The sequence below is a fragment of the Furipterus horrens genome, unplaced genomic scaffold (assembly GCF_987537825.1).
Source record: "Furipterus horrens unplaced genomic scaffold, mFurHor1.1.pri manual_scaffold_5, whole genome shotgun sequence".
Lineage (NCBI taxonomy): Eukaryota > Metazoa > Chordata > Mammalia > Chiroptera > Furipteridae > Furipterus > Furipterus horrens.
In genome coordinates, this window is record NW_028327175.1 from 105,703,684 (window position 1) to 105,728,007 (window position 24,324).

At 38.0% G+C, this 24,324-nt stretch overlaps 1 protein-coding gene and 1 non-coding gene across 4 annotated transcripts in view; one reads left to right on the plus strand and one right to left on the minus strand.

Annotated features, from left to right (window-relative positions):
* Positions 1–8,481: 8,481 nt before the first annotated feature.
* On the minus strand, positions 8,482–8,694 carry LOC150009228 (small nucleolar RNA U3). The gene has a single exon (XR_016511521.1). It is a non-coding gene; the product is annotated as a small nucleolar RNA U3 (small nucleolar RNA).
* A 1,290-nt stretch (positions 8,695–9,984) lies between these two features.
* PDXDC1 (pyridoxal dependent decarboxylase domain containing 1) overlaps positions 9,985–24,324 on the plus strand; it is a 46,802-nt gene continuing 32,462 nt past the window's right edge. For 2 of the 3 annotated variants that reach the window (XM_090276977.1, XM_090276978.1), the window contains exons 1-6: positions 9,985–10,155; positions 19,905–19,978; positions 20,496–20,561; positions 22,404–22,484; positions 22,747–22,893; positions 24,053–24,242. In XM_090276977.1, coding sequence (XP_090133103.1) covers positions 10,135–10,155; positions 19,905–19,978; positions 20,496–20,561; positions 22,404–22,484; positions 22,747–22,893; positions 24,053–24,242 — 579 coding nt within the window. In that variant the 5' untranslated portion in view covers positions 9,985–10,134. The remainder of the gene's footprint in view (positions 10,156–19,904; positions 19,979–20,495; positions 20,562–22,403; positions 22,485–22,746; positions 22,894–24,052; positions 24,243–24,324) is intronic. The other variant, XM_090276979.1, reaches the window with a different exon arrangement.

Sequence of the window (24,324 nt, forward strand, 5' to 3'; positions counted from 1 at the left end):
TGTCTGCTCTGATGTGGATAAACCACGCCTAAGAAGTCTGTTTTTATGACCTAGGCCACTAACTCTTAAACCCCTGACATTGACCCAGGTTTATGTGAAAGCTGCTTGGATCTGTATGATCCTTTTCAGACCATTTTAATTTGGTTGGAGCTGAAACAAAGTACTGAGGCTAACATTTTATCCATTCTTCACTCTTGTTTAGAAGTTTGGAAGACTCCTCCACCCTTCCATCTTGCCCCCAACAGATACTAAAATATGGCAACAGATTTCTTAACAGGGATGGTGGACATTATAGACTTGCAATGTGGTATGTTGAAATTGTGACATTTGGAAAAATATTTGAAATAGAGTGTTGATCTGCTTTAAGTAACTATTCTACCCACAATTGGTGTGGGAGAATAGAGCAGTCAGCCAAATCTATTTCATTAATTTTTCATTGTTAAGCACTGGAAAAACAAATACATTTGTAAATTCTCCTAGTATATGTAAAGAAGGAATAAAATAAGAAACCTGAAATTATGAAATATCCAACATTAGTGGTAGCTTCAAAGACAGTGCATATTCAAATATGCAAATACATTAAGAATTTTCACATAAAAAGTGAATTAATCAGAGAGTTTTCTTGTCCAATTATTATGCTTTTTTTTTTTTTTAAGAGAGAGGGGAAGGAAGGGAGAGAAACATCTATATGAGATGTAAGAGAGAAACATTCATTGGTTGCCTCTCGCATGCACCTTGGCAAGAACCAAACCAGCAACCTAAGCCTGTGCCCTTACTGGGAATGGAAGCGATGACCTTTTGCTTTGAAGGACAATGCCCAACCAATTGAGCCATACCAGTCAGGGCTCCAATTATGCTTTTTTTGAGCCTCTGAAACTTCGCTTACTAAAGAAAATGTATGGCTCTACTGTGTGGAAGAAATAACTAATTAACGATTATTTCAGTACTCTATCAGTCTGATCCAATCGAAAGAGAGAAATCACATTGTAATGGGAACAGGAAAAGTTTTAATACAGTTGATTCTTATTATCTCAAGTAGTTATGTTCTATAAAGTCATTATGAACACTGAATTGGCCAATATTGAACCAATACTCTTAGGGGAAATACAGGGTTAAGTTCATGTGAGCCTCTGGTCACAACATTTTGTCAACCGATCAATACATAGCTTGCTTTGTATTTCTGTGTGTTTCTGTTGAAGGATATCATTTAGTATATATTGGTGATTCATTAACATTGCACTCTCAGCCAATGACTCATTCCTGAGCAAAGCTTACCTGACACAGGTCTTTTCTCCGCAAGGCACCTCACAGCCTTCTTGCACTTAGGAACACTAGACAGCACTTTAGAACCATGCTTGAGGATCATTTTCTACAGCAAATCACTAATAAAAAGCACAATAATATGGGGAATGCTACACTGAATAGACTGTGAAAAGAACACTTGTTTACAGAATGAAAGCTGCAGAAAGAAGGTGAAGTGTTGCCTTGTTTGACTGCAGTTGGGAACATGCAAGTTGGGTGTGTTAAAAAACAACAACAACAAAATTCAGCCAAGTAAATTTGAAGAGCTAATTGGCTTTATAAAGCGATTCTCAAATCAGGCAGCATCCCATCTAACAACTCAAAAGACTCTCCAAGGGGTCGTACTAAAAGAGAAGTTTTTATAAGAAGAAGGGTGGAGGCAAGGAAGCTATTTAAAGAAAGAAAAAAAAAGAATGATTTTTAGACCAGGACATTTTGTTTTGGGGGGTGGGGCAAGGAATGAAAAGAGTTTTTATCATGCAAATTGCCCCTTCTTTCTATGGGTGTGTATTGGGGGGTGGGTATGAAGAGGGTCAATTGGACATTTTATTTTACCGGGACTTGTCCAGAAAATTTCAGGCTGGTTAAGAGTATGTTTCTGGGAGAGGTTGAAACAACAATTAGGTTAGATAGTAAATCTAGGTTTTGATACAAAAGGTGATCCAGGCCAGCTCAGTTGGTTAGAGTGTCAACCAATACGCGAATATACCGCAAGGTTGTGGCTCCATCCCTGGTCAGGGCACATACAAGAATCAACCAATGAATGCATAAATAAGTGGAACAACAAATCAATATTTCTCTCTCTCTCTCTCTCTCTCTCTCTCTCTCTCTCTCTCTCTCTCTCTCTCTCCCCCTCTTTCCACCCTCTCTCTCTAAAATCAATAAATACATTTTTATAAAAAGTAACACAGAATTGCTTGATGAGTGAAAACCCACACATTTGATGTCAGAAGTGAACTGCCGCTGTAGTAAAGTATTGAAGGTAGAGGAGACACAGGAGATGTGAGTTTTTCCTTATATTCAGTGGAAGCTGGGCCCTGGAAAACCACCAGCAAGAACCTAGAAGCAAAGCCCTTTTCTCCTCCAATGGATATCCAGCGTCCTCTACTGACAAAACATTGTGTCAGCTGGCAAAGAAAAGATATATAAAAGACTCAGATCCATTTGTACAGAGCGGCAAAAAGAATAGTTTTGGAGCCAGGAGAAAACAAATTAATAATTAGCACAAGTACTATTTAATTTTCTTTTTAAAAATGATTCTCAAAAAGTATGAAAAACAAAAAATAATAAAATTAGGAAAATTAACATTTTACTAATTAACCAGTTTTCATTTTTGGTTATTATTTAAGTCTTTTCCATGTCTTCATATAATTTTTCTTTTAAAAAATTAGGCTTATATTACACATGATATTTTTAACTAAGTTTTTGAGTTAACAATATATCATCTTTCCATGTCAATAAGTAGGTGTTTACGTCACTATTTTTAAAGGTGTCTTAACAATTTTATTATAATTTAATCATTTTCTTATTATATTCTTGGATACATAGATTGTTTTAAAATTTGAATCATTATAAACAAAGCTGTTATTGACATTCTTATAGTTAAATCTTTAACTTAATTTTGGCTTAAATTTCTGGAAGCAGAATTTTTTGGAAAAAGGACATGTATATTTTAAGTTTTTTGTTGTTGTTACTGAATGCCAAAATGCATCAATTGAACATAATTGAAACCTATGAAAAGTTGCAAACAATTTGAAATCCTACCAGTAATTCATGAGAGTATTTATTTTCTTCTACTAATTAACAGTCGATATTACTATTAAGAACAAAAAAAAAACTGTGCTAATTAATAGGCAAAAATGCTATTTTGGCTTGATTTTTGCATTTTTTTATTCCTGGTAATGTTGACCTTTTGCTGTTTATTGACCATTTGCATATTTTTCTATCTTATATTGTCTTTTTTAAATTTGACTTTAGAGAGGGAAGAGGGGGGATAGAAATGTTGATTTGTTGTTCTACTTATTTATGTTTTCATTAATTGATTCTTGTTTCTGCCCTGACCAGGATTGAACCCACAGCCTTAGTGTATTGGAGAAAATGCTTTAACCAACTGAGCTACCCGGCCAGAGACTCATATTGTCTTTTACTGTCTTTGTTCATTTTTCTTTGGGGGCATAGTTTTAGAGAAGGCTGAATTCTTTCAGAAAATCAATAAATCTGAAACAAATGAAAAATAGAATTTACATTTTGATACTATTTCACCTTTTTACAATGTTCCCTAAAATATTTTACATCCTCTACAATTTTAGTTACAGGAAGTAAAAATTTTAAACACAAATTGTAGTTTAAAATGTTAGTAAAAAAATATTTTTATATGACTGTAACACTCAACAGATCTGCTTCAAAATTTCCAAGACTTCCCAACTCTTCTCCCATCATGATTAATGATGGTAAGGTCTATGAATTACCAGAACTGCTTAAACATCAAAAAAAGTTTCTTTGAGTAAGAGAAAAAAATCAACAGGAATGCTTTCCTCAAGGTCTTACTTAATAATAAATCATTGATGATAGCACTTGGTTTAGCTTAATTTTCTTTTATTTTCAGCTAATTATCACTGAACAAATATTTTCAATATTTTAGAACAGATTTCATACTTACAGCCTGAGGGATGGATTCAGTCATAATTTACTGTCTATTCTTTTTTAATTATATTTTATTGATTATGCTGTTACAGTTGTCCCAGTTTTTTTTCCCTTTGCTCCCCTCCATTCAGTACCTCACTTCCCTCCAAGAGGCCCACCCCCCTTAGTTCATGTTCATGGGTTGTGCCTGTATGTTTTTTGGCTTCTCCATTTCTTATACTATCCTTAACATCCCCCTGTCTATTTTGTACCTGCCAATTATGCTTCTTAATCCCCGCACCACATCGCTATTTCTCCCCCTTCCCTCTCTCAGCTGATCACCCTCGAAGTGATCCCCATACCTATGATTCTGTTCCTGTTCTGGTGGTTTGCTTAGTTTGTTTTTGTTTTTACTTTTTAGATTCTGTTCTTGATAGTTGTGAGTTTGTTTTCATTTTAATGTTGATAGCTTGGATCTTTTTCTTAAGTAAGTCCCTTTGACATTTCATATAATAATGGCTTGGTGTTGATGAACTCCTTTAGCTTTACCTTGTCTGGGAAGCACTTTATCTGCCCTTCCATTCTATTTTTTTTTTTTTCAGATTTAATGTGTTTTATTGATTAAAATATTACATTTGTGCCACTTTCCCTTCCCTCTGCTCCCCTCCACCCGGTGGCCCCCCTCCCTCCAGTTGTCCCCCCCTTTTAGATTATGTCCATTAGTTGTGCATACAGTTCCTCCCAACCTCTCTCCGTCTATTCCATTCCCTCCTACCATGATCCCCAATTCCTATATCATCTCCCTCCCTCTCCCCACTCCCCCTCCCTGTTAACCTCCCCCCACTATGCTTCCCTTACCCACAGTTCCTTTTCCACTCTCGTTGCCTGTTTCGTTTGCCTTTGTTTCATCTCCCTAGCTTCTGTTTTTTAAACCAGTCCCTTTAACTTCTCATATAACAGTGGTTTGGATCTAATGAACTCTTTCAGTTTTATTTTGTCCTGGAAACACTTTCTCTGTCCTTCTATTCTGAATGACAATTTCGCTGGATAAAGTATTCGTGGTTGTAGGTTTTGGATTTTCATTACTTTGAATATTTCTTGCCAGTCCCTTCTTGCTTGTAGGGTTTCTCTTGAGAAGTCAGCTGATAGTCTAATTGGGACCCCTTTGTACATAATTCTTTTCTTCTCTCTTGCTGCTTTTAAGATTCTCTCTTTATCTTTAATTTTTGACATTTTGATTATAATGTGTCTTGGAGTGGTTCTCCCTGGGTCCAGTCTCTTGGGAACTCTCCTTGCTTCCTGGACCTGCAAGTCTATTCCCTTCCCCAAGTCTGGGAAGTTCTCCTTTATTATATTTTCACTCAATTTTTCAAGTTCTAGTTCATCTTCCTCATTCTCTGGCAAACCAATGATTCTTATGTTGGGCCTTTTATAGCTGTCCCAGAGGTTTCTGATCCTCTCATTGTTGCTTGCCATTTCCTCTCGCTGCATTGGTTGACTGCTTGTTCCTTCTCCATATTCCAGTTTGTTGAAATGAACTCTGGATTCCTCACCATCTGTCTCGTATGTGGTTTTGTTCCTTTCGTTATGAAAGTTTTTCGCTTCTTTCATATCTTTTTCCTGCTCTTTTGTGAATTCTGTAAGCCACCTGATAACAATGGCCCAGAACTGAGCCTCTGACAGGTTTCTTATCTGTTCATCTGTCAGGTTCTCTATCTGCTGCCTGGTGAGCTGCACCACCGGGATCTCTATATTTGTCTGCCACATTTTGACAGATGCGTTTTGTTTTCCTGGGCTGGCTGTCTGCCCTTCCATTCTAAATGATAGCTTTGCTGGATAGAGTAATCTTGGTTGTAAGTCTTTGCTTTTTATCACCTTGAACACTTCTTGCCAGTCCCTTCATGCCTGAAAAGTTTCTTTTGAGAAATCAGCTTATAAGTCTTATAAGCACCCCTTTGTAGGTAACTCTGTGCTTTTCTCTTGCTGCTTTTAAGATCCTTTCTTTATCTTGAACCTCTGGCATTTTAATGATGATGTGTCTTGGTGTGGTCCTCTTTGGGTCTAGCTTATTTGGAACTCTCTCTGCTTCCTGGACTTATATGTCTAGTTCCTTTGCCAAATTAGGAAATTTTCCTTTCATTATTTTTTCACATAAGTTTTTAATTTCTTGCTCTTCCTCTTTTCCTTCTGGCATCCCTATGATTCAGATGTTGGCATGTTTAAAGTTGTCCCAGAGGTTCCTAAGCCCCTCCTCATTTTTTTTCATTTCTTGTTTTTTCATTCTGTACTGGTTCACTGTTTATTTCTTCCTTATGTTCCAAATTGTTGATTTGAACCATGGCCTAGTTCCCTTCACCATTGGTTTTGTATGGATTTTCCTTCATTCCACTTAGCTTAGCCTTCTTTTCTTCTTTTATGCATTTGCTGTACTCAAGCATGTCTGTCAAATCTGTGAGCATCATTATCACCAGTGTTTTGTACTATGCTTCTGTTAGGTTGACTATCTCTTCATAACTTAGTTCTTCCACTGGAATCTTGATCTGTTCCCTCTTTTGGGCCATACTTCTCTGTCTCCTCAACTTAACAGGTCCTTGTGTTTGCCTCTATGTCTTACTCTTTGGTAATTTATCATTTTTACATTGCCATGCTGAATAATAAATATATCTTCCATATGTGTCACTTGGTTGGTTCTAAAAGTTAAGTACTAAAAATCAACATCTATAATATTGTTATGAAAATATTATTCAGGGCACAACAAAAATTACATAAATGGACCCCAAAGAAAAAAAAATAACCACAGACTTCCTTACTTTGCTTTTTGCTTATTAATCAAGACAGGACTGTATCAGCCCATATAAGCCAAATGTCCCCACAGTGAGTGGTTGTTTTCATGTTCTGTTTTCCTACAATATTTTTCTTATCTCTGTACTGGCCCATAGACTGTTGTATTATAATTTATCAACTCACATAGCTATCTATAAGCCAAATGATTTAAACTTCTTTTGGTGTGTGTGTGTGTGTGTGTGTGTGTGTGAGAGAGAGAGAGAGAGAGAGAGAGAGAGAGAGAGAGAGAGAGAGAGGGACTGAGTGTAAACTTAAAGCTATGAATATTTACCATAGAATACAGAGAACATTTTTGGTATAGCTTCAAGAGTTTCATAGACCTCCCCCTGGGTCCCAAAGTAAAAACTCTGCTGCAAACAATATTTTCTTAAGGGCAGGATCTTATCTTATTATTGTATTTCTAGCATCTAACTGTCCAAGATAGCAATAAATAAATATTTGTGTAACTATATTTTTAAAGATTTTATTTATCTGTTTTGTTTTTTAGAGAAAGGGGAAGGCAGAGAGAAAGAGAGAGAGAGAAACATCAAGTTGTGTTTGTCTCTCACGTTCCCCAACCCAGGTATGTCCCCTGACAGGGAATTGAACCTGTGAACCCTAGGTTCATAGGCCAGCACTCAAGCCACTGAGCCACATCAGCCAGGGCTCAATTACCACTTTTTTATCCACTCATCTCTTGGTGGTCACTTGGGTTGCTTCCCTATCTTGGCTATCATAAATAATGCTGCAATGCACATTGGAGCACATATATTCTTTTGAATCAGTGTTTTGGGTTTATTTGAATATTTACTAAGAAGTGGAATCATTGAGTCATAAGGCAGTTCCATTTTTAATTTCTTGAGGCATGTCCATACTGTTTTCCATAGTCACTGCACCAATCTGCATTCCTATCAACAGTGCACAAGAGTTCCTATTCCCCACATCCTCGCCAACACTTGTTATTTTTTATTTCTTGATGATAGCTATTTTGACAGGTGTGAAGTGATAGCTCATTGTGGTTTTAATTTGTATTTCTCTGATGATTAGTGATGTTGAGCATTTTTTCATAGGTCTATTGGCCATCAGTATATCCTCTTTGGAGACATGTCTGTTCAGGTCCTCTGCCCATTTTTTAAAAATGAGATTGTCTTTTTAGTGTTGAATATTTATCAGATGTATCATTGGTGAATATTTTCTTCCATTCAGTAGGCTCTCTTTTTGTTTTGTTAGGGTTTCCTTTGATGTGCAGAATCTTTTTAGTTTGATGTAGTCAGTCCCATTAATTTTTTTCTTTTTTTACTCCTGCCTGAGCAGATAGAGCAGAAAAAATATTACTAAGAAAAATGTCAGATATTTTATTGCCTACATTTTCTTCTAGGAGTTTTATAATTTTGAGTCTTGCATTTAGCTGTTTAATCAATTTTGAACTTGTTCTGTAAATATTTGATTAAATATGAAATGAACCAATCATTCTTACCTTTCCATTGGATTTTAAAGTCCACTTTTAAAACAGAAAATGTAAATTTAATCTCTCTAGTACTTATATTGTGGCATCTACTTTGTCATGTAACCCACAGATACCTGAACATGGCTTTAAAAATTAAGAGTTTTTAATGATAGCCATGCCGAGGTGTTCAGGGGTGAAATGAACCAAAACACAAGATGCATTGCTGGATATTTATGTAATAAAGTAAGTATTGTAAGGACATTTTTTTTTCTTCTTTTTTTTCAGAAACCACTGCGGCTGCTCTGGGCCTTTCCCTCTTACTCTCCCACAGGAAGAATGATCATCAATGGCCAATAGCAGTTGCAACAGCAACAGCAAAAGCCGGTGGCTTCACACTCAGCAGAGAACGCTGCGCCTCCTCGTGGCTTCAGGTTCTCTACACGCTCAGAGAAACTTCTCTCGTAAGAAACTATAGAAATGACCCCTGGGAGAATAGCCTTATATAGGAAAATGTTTATTGTAGAATCTAGGCAGTGGACATACGGGTGTTCATGTACAATTCTTTCAACTTTTGTAAGTATTTGAAACTTTCATACCATGTAGGGAAAAGTGACTTGTGTTGCTTAAGCAGGGGTATATTTGCTTTTTAGATCTCCCTTCTGTTTGCAGAGCTCTGGAGAATCTGAATATTTCCCACGGTACACTATAAACCAGCACATGTCTTCTTTTGATAGAAAATTTTATTAACACAATTTACCAAATACCAGTCAGACAGCTCAAAATACCCAATTACTACACTGAAAATGTGACCCAGTCATTTATACAAATTTCGGGAGAGATGCACACAAAACATGAGACAAAAGGAATGGTTTTATGGTTTAAATGTCATCAGCCTCCTAGCTATGAATTGCTTTACTGACAGCACCCATGTAGACTAGTCTTTTTCAGTTTCCCTCTTTTAGGGGAATACAACAAGCAAACTTTTGACCTCTCCCATTCCTTAAAACCACATCATGATTATATATCAAGTTTGGAAGCGGTTATCGAGGCAGTGTGTGTAGTGTAGACGCTGCGGTCAGAGTGCTTGGGCCTGGTTCCTACCTAGATTGGCGCTGTAGAACAATCATCTCTATTCTACAGGGCTGTTGTACAATACTATGAAATGGGAAAACAGCAGGTGATGCATTATCATTATGATCACCTGACAAGTCATAATTGAGGCTTGACATGAAGGAGGGTGGGCCAGTTGTCTCAGAGCCTTTTCTGTCTAGAATTCCTCGGTAAGGTCTGAGACAAATACCTCAGCTCTGACCGGGGCCTTCTCAGAGAAGCCACCACTTGGGAATCCCAGACCTGAAACGCATGAATGGTTTATGAAAAACACCTAAGCACCTAGGAAACTATCGATTCTAGGCATGCGCAGCGGTGCTTTCCCGCTCCGCCCTTCTGTGGTGAATGGACTGTTCTATTCCTGAGAAATGTTTACTGGAAAGAATTTGGAAGCCTAGACCTGGGAGCGTAGGTGCGTTACTAATAGTTCCTGCATTTTGCCTCATGAGTGGGAACCTATTATTATATATTTCTATTCTGACGGATGCGACAGGCTTCTGAAAATAGCTTGGAACGGCACCACAGCCTATTCTGGCACCCTCACCTGGGAACCTTAGGGCGGAGATTGATTGCCAGGTACGGAAAGCCAGAGGGCCCCGCCCACCTCTCGGGGCCCCGCCCTTACCCTCCCGTACCCGCCCCGCCTCCCGGACTCCAGCAGATTCTCCGCCCTGTGGAGACTTCAGGGCGGCTCCCCCTCGTCCCGCCCAGCCCGCAGCGGGTGCGGGGGACGTCAGCGCTGCCAGCGTGGAAACGTGGAAACGGCACAGGCGGCGGAAGTAGCGCCTGGGACTGCCAGCCTCCTTCGGACTCCGCCTGCCGTCTCAACCATGGATGCGTCCCTGGAGAAGGTTCGTACCGGGGCGGGAAGAGGCGTTACGGCCCGGGGTCTCCACCTCCGGGGCGACTGTTTCCCTGTCGCGAGCTGCCATTGTGACCGGGGAGTGGGTTGGGGTTAATGGGCTCCCCCTGAGGAGGCCTGGCCGCAAGGGCGTCCGGCCCGCCGCCCGCCGCTCGCTGCTGAGGCCTGGTCACGTTATGGGGCCGGGAGTCTTTCGGGTCCCTGTGGACCAAGAGAGATTGGGCCGGGTTCTGCCCGGGCCGCGAGCGCTCTGGAGCCCAGTGCGGGGCCGACCTTGGGGCCTGCTGGAGTTCGGCTCGCCCATTTGGATGACAGAGTTAGCAACTTGTGGCCCCAGATGCGCTGGCAAGCAGCCCCAGTTATTTGGGAGCTAGCTGCAAACCTGTAGGTTTTCTGTGGTTTCCAAGGTAGGAAAAAAAAAAAACATTAGTGTTTTCCGGCTTCAGTGTGCCCAGGAATCACCCGGGGCCCTGGCTAAAAATCCAGGTTTTCGGCTCTGGAGGCCGATCCTCTTGGGGGCGGGACCGGGATCTGCGTGTTGAACAAGTTCCCCCACGTGATTCTGATGATGTAGTTTGTGAACACAGATTAAGACCCCGGAGGTCAAGGGAGGGGTGGGTTTCCTGTAGATTGTGAGTTTCTTTTCGGGATTTGGTGCTGCTCCACAACTTTCTGGCTCCTCCTCTCTGTGGGGAAGCGGAGACCCGCCAGTCAACTTGAAATCCACTGGCAGCAGCACCTGCCTCTAGATTCCCCTGGAGGGAACAGTAGCGTGATGTACCTGGCTGACCGCATCGGCATGTGAAATGGATTCTTACTGTCCAGGATTTAGGGCTCGAAAGTGAGAACCAGTGCTTGGATCTCTTCATGGATGCCCACTTTCAGAACTTGACAGTCTGCCCTCAGAGTAGCTCCCTGTTCATGCTCGGAAGTCTGCTTGCCCAGACACAATTTTTCACACATGTAGAACTCAGGAGCCATGCTGGTGTTTTAGGACTGCGTTATTTTAATTTTGAACTGGCAGGAATAACATATTTTGTCGTTTGTCAATGCAATAGCTGCTATAGATGTGTTTACTTGTCTCTGGAGAGTCGCAGGGAGTAACTGTACAGGTTCAGCCAGATGTTTTCATGTGCCCGCAGTGGTATGGCCCACGCCTAGGCTGTTGCTTATAAATTGGGGAGAATGCAATCATGAGAAGAAAAAGTAACGTTTTTTTGTCTACTGCCTTTCTAGTGAATGTTACCTGTTTTTTTTTTTGTTTTGTTTTTTTGTTTTTTTTTTTGCTAGGAATAAGCTTTTCCTAGGCTTTCGATTAGCAGTGTCTGCTTTTGGATACTTTGAGTTTTAATCTGGATCAGTGATTCTCAACTAGGAGGCAGTTTTTTTTTCCCCCTGGGGGACATTTGACAATGTCTGGAGACATTTTTGATGATGGTAACTAGGGGGTAGGGAGGAGCTGCTTGCAGTTTGTGGATGGCGGCTGTTGGTGCTGCCACACATGATACGGTGCCCAGGACAGCCCCGTACCAGAAAAGTATCTGTTCAGAATGTCATTGATGTTGAGGTTGAGAGTACCCTGGACTAGCTCATGTGGAGCACCAATAGTTGAATACAAAATAATGCTAAAAATATGTCCCTTCAGTGTTTTCTTTCCAATTTCATGAGGAGATAGGATGGGCTTTTTTCATTTAAATTAAAAACCTAAGGAACTGGGGTCATCTTTCCTTCAAGCATAGTAGGCAGATCTACAAAACAGTGAGTTGGAAACCTGCTTTAGTTACTACTTTTTTGATGTTTGACTAGTATATTATAGCAGTTCTCTAAATGTTCATTGATGATAAAATATCTTAAATTCTCCAAATGAAGATCTGAAGAGGCACTGAAACTCAAAAGTTCTTAAGGCTGGAGCATTCACAAAATTTGAAATGCTCTTTTAGGAAGCTTCTGCCTTAGGCCAGTGTAGAAATTCTGAGTGTAAATTTTTTAGAACTAAGACTGTGTCTTATTTTTACATTTCTTGAAGCATTAGAGAGCCTTACATGCAATGAAAAATTCTCTTGCTGAGTGGGCAGGGGGGAAAAAGCATTGCTATAATATGAATATTTAGGATTTTATGTTCTGAAAAATAGTTTAAATCTAAAACATTGAGTTGTCCCCATTCCTGTTTCTTTGAAGAATAGACCATTCTGAACTAAATTCTACATTGCTAATATAAATTTGAGAACTATTTGAGCAATTCTGAATGATTCCATTTAAGTGGATCCTTGCATAATTGATACTGGCTACAGACACCACAATGTTATTTGATACCCATCCTCTAAAATTTCAAATAATCTCTCTCACTCTGAAAGGTACTATGCTATCATCATTTAGTAGAATCACTCAGTACGTTTCCTTTGGTCCAAATATAATCGTGTTTTTACTTTTTCTTTACGTAGGATATAGATATGCAGACCTGCAATGACCGAGCCATTTTCTTGTCTTTTTTTCACAATAGTATCAGTTTTCTTCTTGTATCTGAAATTAGTGATGTCTCAAGAAACCAGATAGGTTAATTGAAGGGGCCAGGAGCCCTGGCTTGTGTGGCTCAGTGGATTAAGTGCCAGCCTGTGAACCGAAAGGTTGCCGTTTGATTCCCAGGCAGGGCACATGTCTGGGTTGTGGGCCAGGTGCCCAGTTGTGGGAGTGTGAGAGGCAACCCATCAGTGTATCTCTTGCATATCACATCAGTGTTTCTCTCCCTCCCTTCCCTCTCTCTAAAATATAAATAAAATCTTTTAAAAAGAGAAGGGTCCAGGAATTCAAATTAAAAGAGTAGGAATATGAGCCTTGGCCCCCCAATACTGTACGTCCAATGTATATAAAGAACAAGGCCTTGTAGCATAGTCTCACAGTTCTTACTTATGTTAGTATTCAAGTTTTAGAATGCCACAGAAAGTAATTACTCTGATGCTGAAGTTCTTAATAACTTATTCAATACACCTACATATACTTTTTAGTAAAAACCTGCTACTTTAAATTTGTAGAACAGCCCTAGCCGAATAGCTCAGTTGGTTTGAGCATCATCCCACTATGCCAAGGTTGTGGGCTCAATCTCTAGTCAGGACATGTACAAGAATCAACCAGTGAATGCATAAATAAGTGGAACAAATCTGTGTCTCTGTCTGTCTGTCTGTCTGTCTGTCTCTCTCTCTACCTCCCTCTCTAAAGTCAATAAATAAATAAATAAATTTAATTTGTAGATCAGCCCCAGACCTTTTCCTATTGCTTGGAGAATCTCATTCTTCCTGGTTATTAAGTTTAGACAAAGTGTATTGCAATTTGTTTTGCACTTACTTTAATCCCAACCTTGAGTAAACTTAGAGCAGTGTTTTTTCAAACCAGCACAGCTGACATTTTGGGCTGGATAATTCTCTGTTGTGGGAGGCTGTTCTGTGCATTATAGAATGTTGAGCAGCATGCCTGGCCTCTACCCACTAGATGCCATAGCACCCTCTCCCCACAGTGTGACAGCCAAAAACCTCTCCAGCTGAAGCAATTTTTTCCTGGGAGTGGGAGGAATTGTCTCTGGTTGAGAGCCACTGACGTAGAGAACGTAGAGCTGCATTGTACAGTCTAGTAGCCACTAGCACATTTGGCTTCAGATATGTAAATATTTAATTAAAACTAAATAAAGTTAATTAATTTTCTCAAACTAGCCACATTTCCAGTGCTCAACAGTCATAGTGTGGCTCTTGGCCAGCATGGCTACTGGACAGTGCAGATGCAGAACATTTCCATCACCACAGAAAGTTCTGTTGGACAGCGCTACAGAGAGGCCAATTTATCTGTTGTCTATCTTATTCTTTCCTCAAAAAGAGGCAACTTTGATCCTGTTTCTGATCTGTCTAGTTACAATCAACCCATTTTTATTTCTTGAACTTATCATGAGCTGTTTTTTCCTTCCTTTGGACCTGATTTTGCAAAATTTGTTATCACCTTTCTCTTTGTAAGTTCATAAGGAGCAGTAGGAGCATGAATGAAACGTTCCTGACCGTTACTGATGTGGACTCCCAGGATATCTATTCCAGCTTTTAACTTTAAATGCTCACAAAAAGAACCCTAATAGACATACTTGAAATGACTAGTTTCTGTTGTATGCCTTCTTAGCTTCTACTCTTATATAAAATGGGAGACTTCTGTGAGGAGATGATAGCTTGTAATCTTAGTGTTCATTTAAAGCTGCTTCCTATTTCTCATAATGTGAGGATTTTACACACAGGTGCATGGTGGCTAAATGGTAAATGATTATCAAGTGCTGGGTGTCAGAGAAAACATGGTATGTACAAAGTTCTGATCCTAAAAATTTATGGCCTTGGTGATTCTTGATTTATTTAAGATAGCAGAGGTAGTCATTAGCAAAGCAGTTAACGGTCCCAGTCCCATGTTTGTCCCCCAATATGTAGGCTTACGAATTATAATTATAGATAGGAGTTGCTTGAGCTTAATGTCATCTTTTTTCACTTAAAGCAGAAGCCTGGTTTGATTTAAAATTTTTATTGAAGGCCAGCTATGGTCACAGTGCAGTGCTGAGTGCTGAGAAAGAGAAAGACACAGGGTGAAGAAGACATGATCTCTGCAGGAGGTTACATTCTGATAAGGGGTGTATACATGTTTAGACAAATCCTTGTCTAGCAGGGAGGGATAAAAGAAGTATCACAGAAAATAAGAAACAAATGGGGTAAATGGAAAGGAAAGATTTTGTGGAAGAGATTTTTTAGGTAGAATATTTAGTTCAGAATCATGACTTTTCTAGAGTACTTTTTAAAATGTAAATGTAATGTAGTTTTTGTTTGTTTTTTTTTTACTTTATAATATGATTGTGTCTCATTATTGATGGTAGAATGTAAATTAAGAGAAAAGGAAGCCATTTCATCTTTCAAAGTTAAATCTGGTATGAAAAAGACAACTCTAATCACTTTGAAAATGTCCAGAAATTCCTTTTACAAATTTAATTTATCAAAATTAAAAATAGCACTGACCTGTCCTGTGTAGCTCAGTTGGGTTGGGAGTCATCTCGCAAATGGAAAGGTCACTGGTAGATTCCTGATTCAGGTCAGGGCACATGCCTGGGTTATTGGTTCTGTCCCCGGTAGGTGCTCGGGGCGCATACAAGAGGCAGCTTATCAATGTCTCTCTCACACATCAGTGTTTCTTAACCTCTCTTTCTCCCTCCCTTCCCCTCTCTCTAAAAGTAAACACATAAAATCTTTTAACAATTATTTAAAAAATAAAAATAAAAATCTCTTAGGGGAGAATAAATAAATTTAGCTTAAATTAAATCCTCTCCTTCCAAGCAAAATTCAAGGTCCATATAATTATTTAGAATTGAATTATTTTTGTTTATTTAATTTAATATTGCAATAGTTTTTTGCTTGGTGGCAAATGTTAAGTATTTAACAGCCGTAAGGTGTGGTCTAGTCTGGGGCCCTTCCTATATATATATATATATATATTTTTTTTTTTTTTTTTTAAATGAAAAATGCAGTCTGAGTTTAAAAAGACTGAAGGAAAAGCAAACTTTTATAATTTAATTTTTTTCTCATATACAGAAAAAAAAAACAGCAAAAGTCTTTACTTTGAAAGTGCAACTCAGTGACATTGAATATTTAGCTACAGTGAGCCTTTCAGGATACTATTCAGGTTGAATTACTTATTGGACTGGACATTATATTGGGCAGAATCATACGAGATTGATCTTTTTACGCATTAAAAAGTTGAATGTTGGCAATTCAGCCTTAAAGGTCTGAAGATTTAAAGATACACAGAGGGTTCAAGAATTGATGAGTCCCTTTCCTCAGAATTCTTTTTACTTTATTTAAGATAAGGCTGACAACATTAATCTTAAATAATTCTAATTCAATTTTGGAAATAATGATATTGGTAAGGATAATAAATAGCTTTACCTTCCTGATTTGGTCCCCAAACACGTCCTAGGGAATACTCCCTTATAAGAAGCATATCTCAGTGAAAGACTTCTTTTTTTCCAGTGACTATAGCATGCTTCTCTTTAAGCAATTTTCTTTTTGTTCCAGAATAAGTGTGTGATGCCAGAAAAGATAGTAAACTTTTTGAAATAGAACCTGCCTGATGTGTGGTATTTTTCCATCTGTGTAGTTACTGGGAAACATTTACTCATAATAGAGTAAGTGAATTGAGTCTCCAGAAGTAGTGGTTTCTAGGAATATATTTTTTTGACTTTGATTCCTGGCATTTCTCGCATATATTTTATGGCGATTGATTTGAATGCCCCTTTTTTTCCTCCACATACTTACATCTATGACAGGTTTGATCAATGTTACTAACTTTGCTGCCTCCTTACCTGTACTAGATTTTACCTGTATTGTGTATTTTACCCCTACTTTTTTTCCATGTCCTTTTCTGTCTCTTTGAGGAATTTGTAAGGTTAAATAATAACACCTTGGGCAATATTTGCATATCTTTTTCAACTAGGAATATGATGCTCAGTAAGCTAGTTATTACAGTGTCTTCATGTTCTCACAGGCACACTCAAGTAAAGAGTCCATGATAGTTAAACATAAGATTTTTCCAAGAGTATCCAGTTCTTAGAGACAAAAGTGCCCGGTTCTTAAGTAAATACTTTTCTGTTGAAATCAGGCAAAAATATTTACAAAAGTAGAAACTGAGCCTCCAGTAAAGTAAACTAGGTGTGCAAGGCAATATATCAACTTTCCAGAGAATCCTGTTGTTTTCTCTCACCTTTGACCCACAAGTAGCAGCTATGTTCCTAGAGCAGCTGCTGCTGTGTTCTTGTGGCTTCTCAGAGGTGAGTGGTATTGGGGATACGGGTTCTAGATACATGATTTATATTTTCACCTGGGAGGAAAATAATTGGATTTTTAGAGAGTTGATAGTTGCATGATTATCAGGATCCAGGATTAACCTTGTTTAGAAAGTTGTTAGAAACACAGCAATTTGTAGCTTTATTGGATCACTTTGACCAGTTGAAGAAAGATGGTGATTTTTTTTAATATACATCTAATGTATACTTTGTAAACTAGCATTTTATAACAGCAAGTTCTGTCTGAGACAAGCAGCTGGTAGTCTCACACCTCACACCTTTAGTTTTTCTTCTGTCATTAGTCCTAGAACCCCATCCGCCACCATTATAAACATTCCTCCCCAGAAAAAAAGTTTATTGAAATAAACAGCAGTATCATATGCTCCTATTATTAATAAATGTTGTGATTAATATATTTTAAAATTACATTTTAGACTTTCTCTTTCCTGTGTTCTGGAAGCTACTTCTCTTTAAAGGGTTAGCTCTATATTTCCCAAATAGCAGTTATTCATATACCATCTTTGTGAATTTTGTCACATCTGTGTACCACTTGTACTATTATTTGCTTAATATTTATTTTAAATTGGCTTTAAATATATATACCCTCCTTTTAAATTGAGGGACAATTTATATACAATAAAAATACCCACTTTAACTTTACAGTTTGAGTTTTGGCAGGTGTATACAGTTAACATAACCACCAGCATAATGAAAACGGAACATTTTCATCTCCCTGAAGAGTTCCCTTGTGCCCCTTCCCAGTGGGTCCCAGATCTGCTTTCTGTTGCTGTAGTCTAGCGACCCACACCCCCTTTCCTTCTTTTTTAACTTAGATTTTGCTAAATAGTAATGTCTATGAATTCAGTCTGAGTTTTTTTTCCCTTTCATGTGTAAGTAAATGTATAATTCTTGCTGTCACACTTTTGTAACTACTGCTCTACAACCACTTAAAATTTCCTCAACTTCCAAGCATGCTTAATCAAGCTCTTTGTATACATTGTCTGGTACTGTGGATATGAAATGTGAATAAGGAAGTGGTGGCCGCCCTCCCTCGAAGCTTATGGAGGCATGGCTTTTAGTTTTAAGGAGCCAACTAGTTAAGACACTTTTTTTTCTTGGAGCATTTTTTGACTTTGAACCTAATATTTTCCTGCAACTAGATATCATTTTATATTTTGGATTATCCAATTAACAACAAGCACATAACATTAGAGACACATCATATTCACATTTAATTCACTCAAATTTAACTCTCAATGCTATTTTTCCTCCTTCTTTTCCTCCTCCTCACTTCAGTTCCTACGAGAGTAGGAGGGTGAACAAGTTAAATGTAAGCCTGTACACTGAATGAGTGTGTTGCACTATAGAGAGACTCGGATGGGGGAGTATGGAGCTGCAGTTCCCTCCTGTTTTTCACAGGAACTGCAGCAGTAGGGCTCACAGGAGGAGGTAATGCAATACCAAGTGTAATACAACTATTGCACGCCTACTCCAAATAAGATACTACTACGTACAATAGGCAGATGAGGAGAAAAGAAGATAAATATGCTTCACAACTAAGAGTGGAACAAGAGAGCTTCTGTAACTCTTTATAAACCAGCTCATACTACATATAGATTCAAGGCAATAAAATTGTCTAAAAATGGCTATGAAGATTAAGAAGAGAAAAAGGGAAAAAGGAGTGTGTATGTTTTAATTCCTCAAGAATTTTAAACATTTTGTTTTATTTTTTGATGGGAAGTAGAAGTATGATTGGTACTAAAATCCAAAAGGAAAAAAGGGTTACGGACTGAAAAGACTCCCTCTGGCCTCTGTGCCCATCCTTGCAGTTCTCTTCTCTGGAGGCAGCCCCTGTTGCCAGCTTGTGGAAGCTTCCAGAGTTTATAGACGCACTTGCAGATTTATGAGTGTCTTAGTTTCCTATGGCTGCCGTAACAAATTAGCACAAACCAAATGGCTTAGAACAATAGAAATGTATTCTCTCACAATTCTGGAGGCTGGAATTTGAAATCTGTATCACTGTGCTGAATCAGGGTGTTGACAGGGCTGCTGTGCTCCTCAGAGGTTCTAGGAAAGAGCTTCTTCCTTTCTTGTTCCAGTTTATGTTGCCTGCCAGCATTCCTTCCTTGGTTTGTGGCCCTGTCACTCCAATTTTGAGGCAAGTATCTTCGAATCATCCTCTGCTCCATCTTCACATAGCTTGTGTATGTGTGTGTGTGTGTGTGTGCGCGCATGTGCACTCGTGCGTGTGTGAATGTGTGTTCAATCTCCCTCTGTTTCTCTCATATAAATATGTGATTTAGGGTTCACCTGGATAATTCAGAGTAATTTTGCCATCTCAAGAATCTTAACCTAATCACATCTGCAAGGATTTTGCCCTATAAGGTGAAAATCACAAATTCCAGGGATTAGGGTGTATATATCTTTTGGGGGACCAGTTTTCAGCCTACTACAACAGTAAAACAAACATGTTTCTGAACTTTGCTACTAAGAATGAAAAACTGGAATAACCTAAGGGTCTATTAATTCACAACTGGTTAAACAATGATACATCCATACAATGGAATAAGGTGTCACCACTAAGAAAAATAAAATGGGCATACTGATGTGGAACTGTAGTCACTATAAAGTAAAAAAAAAGAAAAAAAAAGCAAGTTGCAGAAGTGCATATAAGTAAGGTGAAAATTTGGAAAGCTATGAGTCAAACTTAAAAGTGGCTTCCTATGGGGAGTGCAACTGGTGGGCTTTTTTATGTTATACATTTGGACTGTTGGAATTTCTAAATCAAACATGTGCTTTATAATAAATCCATGTGTTTTGTATTTCTGGGTGAATTATGCTATAGAAGTAATAGGGATTGTCAAAACTGAACCTTTTAAAAATTTGTTTCCTAGATAGCAGACCCCACATTAGCCGAAATGGGAAAAAACTTGAAGGAGGCTATGAAGATGCTAGAGGACAGTCAGAGGTGAGCCTGTGGAACAGAAGTGACCTTGTTAAACATGTTCAGCCTGTTATGAAACTGGTGGCGCTGGTTTCCTGCTGTTAAAAACACCTCTGGGTTTCAGAATGTCATGCTTAGCTTCTGCTGACTTTAAAGTTGATATTTGTCTTGGGTAGAAGGTGCTTTTGAAATTGAGGGGCAGGAGTTATAATTTTCAGTTCTGTCTATTAAGAATTTCATTTACTTAATATATTGATTTGAATCTAAATATTTCTTACTATATTTTAAGATCATATAGGACATCAACTAAGAAATAGGTTAAAGTATTATTTTTTTCATGTTCTTTTCATGAAACTCAAATTATACCCCAAATCAGGGACAGCGGTAAGGGGGATAGGAAGGGGGGAGAAGTGATAAATGTGTTTTAAATTCTACCATCAGTTACTAAGAGATTATAGGTAATACTGTCTCATGTTTGCATGCTCAAATGTTAAAAATTTGATGTGGTAAAATGAACAGTTTTTTATTTCCTTTAAATAAGAATAACAGAAGAGGAAAATGGAAAGAAGCTCTTATCAGGGGATATTCCAGGGCCGCTCCAAGGCAGGTAGGTGGAAATGAAGATAAGTGCCTTTAGTTAGGGTATACATTTTCTTTAAACCAAGATTTTACCATCATTGGTTTACAATTTTAGTTTTAATGAGCAAAAAGCAAATTGAGTTATGAGCGATGTAACAGGAGAAAACTGAAATGCCATTGGCTGGTTGGTGATAATGCTAAGCCTACTTGCTTCTCCCCTTTCCCATTCAAAATTTAATACATCATGAATCAAAAACAACACACAAATTTATAATTATAACTCAACTATCATATTTAGTTTATCCTTAAAACCGTAATCTGTATGGTAAGCTGTGCTTTATTGTAAGATATTTTAATTTATTTTTGTAATACAGCAAAATGACAGGGTAATGTCAGTTTTAACCATTTATTGGCAGAGTGACTTTTTTTTTTTTTTTTTTAGCAACCAAAGCAAATTTGTCAAGTATTTGTGATTTGAGCTAACAGGGAAAGTATTAGAAAAATAAGTAGCTATCAGACTAAAAGTTTCTCAGGATGTTAGCACTCAATTTGTAATTAAAATTTCAGCCCTTCCTCATACAAGCCTTTTTTTTTTTTTTTAATAACCAGGAACTGCATATAGGTAAACATTACAACTCCCTTAAATTGCTCTTTGACCTGAATATAAATATGTACAAGGTTGCAAAAGAAAAGTGTGGAAAGGGGATCACAGTGTGCAATAAATGTCACATCTGACACACCCAGATACTAATATTTTAAGATCGGCACTCCATCTTGTAGCTTGGATGGGCAGTGTGTTCTACAGGTGAGAAAGGAACCAGGTCCTGTAAATCTTAGAGAACTAAATTTCATGAAGGGAATTAAGGAATTCTCATCCCACAGAAGTTTTCCTGGAAGAGATACCACCAACACCATCTGTAATTCTCAGAATGGGACGGTATAGTGCTGATAGCCAACATCTGCAATAGCACTCACTATGCCAGGCATAGTGTTAAATGCTCTGCATGCACACTGTCTGGTTGCATCCTCACAATTCCTTAATGTATGGGCTTGGGGAGTTTCAGTAGCTTGCTCAAGCTCATGTGCTTAGGCGTGTAGCCTAATCTCTGTAAACAGTGTCCAAGGACCAGAGGCCCTCTGGTGTGAAGGTTAGCACCTTGGGGAAGATGGGTATTGGGGCAAACAGTGCTTCTTTTTCAAAAGAGGAAACTTTTTATTAGTCATACTTTTGTTAATGGAGCGGTAATATTTTCACATTACATGTATTCAGTTTGACATTGCTTAACTTACTACTTTAGTCATTCACATTCTTCCCAGAAGTTTTCACCACCTTACGTAATGGGCATTTAGTAACTTGTCTTGGATAGAAGTAAATCTTCTTATACTCTAAGCAGATCTCCAGTTTCCTGGCTTGGAAAGGAGGTGGAAATAAATGATGCTTGTATTGCATGTTTAAGTCTTTTAGAACAAACAAATAAGATGCCTACATGGAGGGAAACTAAATATACCAGTGGCATTGGAGTATTCCTGTTGCTTCTGTTACCTTGAGTATCTTAATAAGGACTGTTTTGGCTCTCATGACATGCTTATTTTCTAGGACTTAATGAACAGGTAGAGAAATATTGCTTAAGCAATATTGGTGAAATTTAAAAATTTCAGTCTCAGATTTAAGTAGAATTAATTAATCACAAGTAAGATTGTATTCAAAATTCCAGTTAATAACTAGCGGTTTGTTTTTAAAAGATGTGTACTATATCTCACCTGCATTCTTACTCAATTTTAAAAACTTATCAGAGCTAATTTGGCTGAGAGAAATAGAGTGTGTGTGTGCTATTTCCACCTGTCCATCAGTTTTTTTTTTATTCTGCAGCGGACAAGATATGGTGAGCATCCTTCAGTTAGTTCAGAATCTGATGCATGGAGATGAAGATGAGGAGCCCCAGGATGCCCGGTAATGGAGAACGTAGACAGCTTCTCTTGGACAGTATTACATGTTCTTGATTTTGAAAGTGATTGCATTCTTACAAGTTGCTGAAATAATTAGCTATGTTTCATTCAGAGTTAAATCCGATGTTAAGAGAATTTGTGCCTTCTATGCCATTAAGTGGATTTTTAGTCTGACAAGAAATTTCTGTGGTATACTGTCTCTCAAAGTTTTATTTATTTATATTTTTACTAATATATTTTTTAATATAATGAATTTTGATTAACAGAATCCAGAGTATTGGAGAACAAGGTCATATAGCTTTGTTGGGACATAGTCTGGGAGCTTATATTTCAACTCTGGACAAAGAGAAGCTAAGAAAGCTTACAACTAGGATACTTTCAGACACTACCTTATGGCTATGCAGAATTTTCAGGTAAAGACATTATGAGTCTTTAGTTTCTGATACAAATATTTATGAGTTCGGTATAAACTGTGACAGATCTTTTCTGGCACTATCCTACCTGTGTTCAAATTTGCCTCTTCCCCTTCCTCTTGGAAGGGTTACTTAACCTCTCCATGCCTCAGTTTCCTCATCTACTAAATGGGGGTGGCATTAATATCTATTTCATGGCATTGTTGTGAGGATGGAATGAGCTACTGAATTCATACATGTAAAGAGCTGAGAACATAAGCACATGCATGTTGGATAATGTCAGCAGTTCGTTATTTTTAGAATTGCTAATTGGCACATGTCAATAGAAGGTAGAGCAGTGAAACAGATTAAAATATTTTAAATCAAAGTAGTTTATGCTTTATTGGAAAGGAAATGTGATGAGTGTGTGTTATGCAATTGAAATTTGCTTTATACTGTGATAATGATAGCATTATTAAGAAATTACAGCAGATTGAGGATTCAGTAGAAGACATAGGACCAGTAGTATTTTTATGTTATTACTTTTATGGAAAAGGCATGATTATCTAACATTGGAACATTTAACTTGGGAGACTCACTTTCAGATGTTGGGAAAGAGGTTAGCCTGGCAAGAGTATGTTTGCCCAACTATATTGCAAAGGAGAAATTTTCTTCTAATAAAAATCTACTACCTATAATTGAAATTCCCTCTCCCCACTTCTCTAGGAGATTAAGAAAAATCAAAAGTCCCCAGCAAATAATGGTGAAAGTGAAATTTAGCCTGACTAGTGTTTTTGGCAGTTTTATTTACTTCGTATGTTTTGGAGCTAAAACTGCTAAGAACCATGCCTGCGTTATCCAGTACTAGTGTTCTTGTAGAATAAGCCAAAACCATGATGTTCAGCCTTTTTATGTCTGAGGGACTCCTGTTCTTTACTGATTTTCACGGTTTCTGCTTTTTATGGAGTTGGGTACAGACGAAGGGCCATTGCCTCTGTTCCTTTTAACTTCCAGCTATAGGAGTTGTCAGCCATCTAAGATGAGGGTCCTTTGGCTGATCTAGGTGACAGTTTCTAGGCTGAGAAAAGAATTACATCCATGGTCACAAAACTGGTATATAAAATCACAGTTAACCATAAATAAGAACATATTAATTAATATATGAGTGTCTCTTTAACAGGTATGAAAATGGCTGTGCTTATTTCCATGAAGAAGAAAGAGAAGGACTTGCAAAGATCTGTAGACTTGCCATTCATTCTCGTTACGAAGACTTTGTAGTAGATGGGTTCAACGTGTTATATAACAAGAAACCTGTTATATACCTTAGTGCCGCTGCTAGGCCTGGCCTAGGCCAGTACCTTTGTAATCAGGTAATGTGGTGTAAGGTGGACATTTTAAAGATTAGATGTCTTGTTCTGTCTTGAAACTTCTTAAAGTGTGTAGACCCATTTC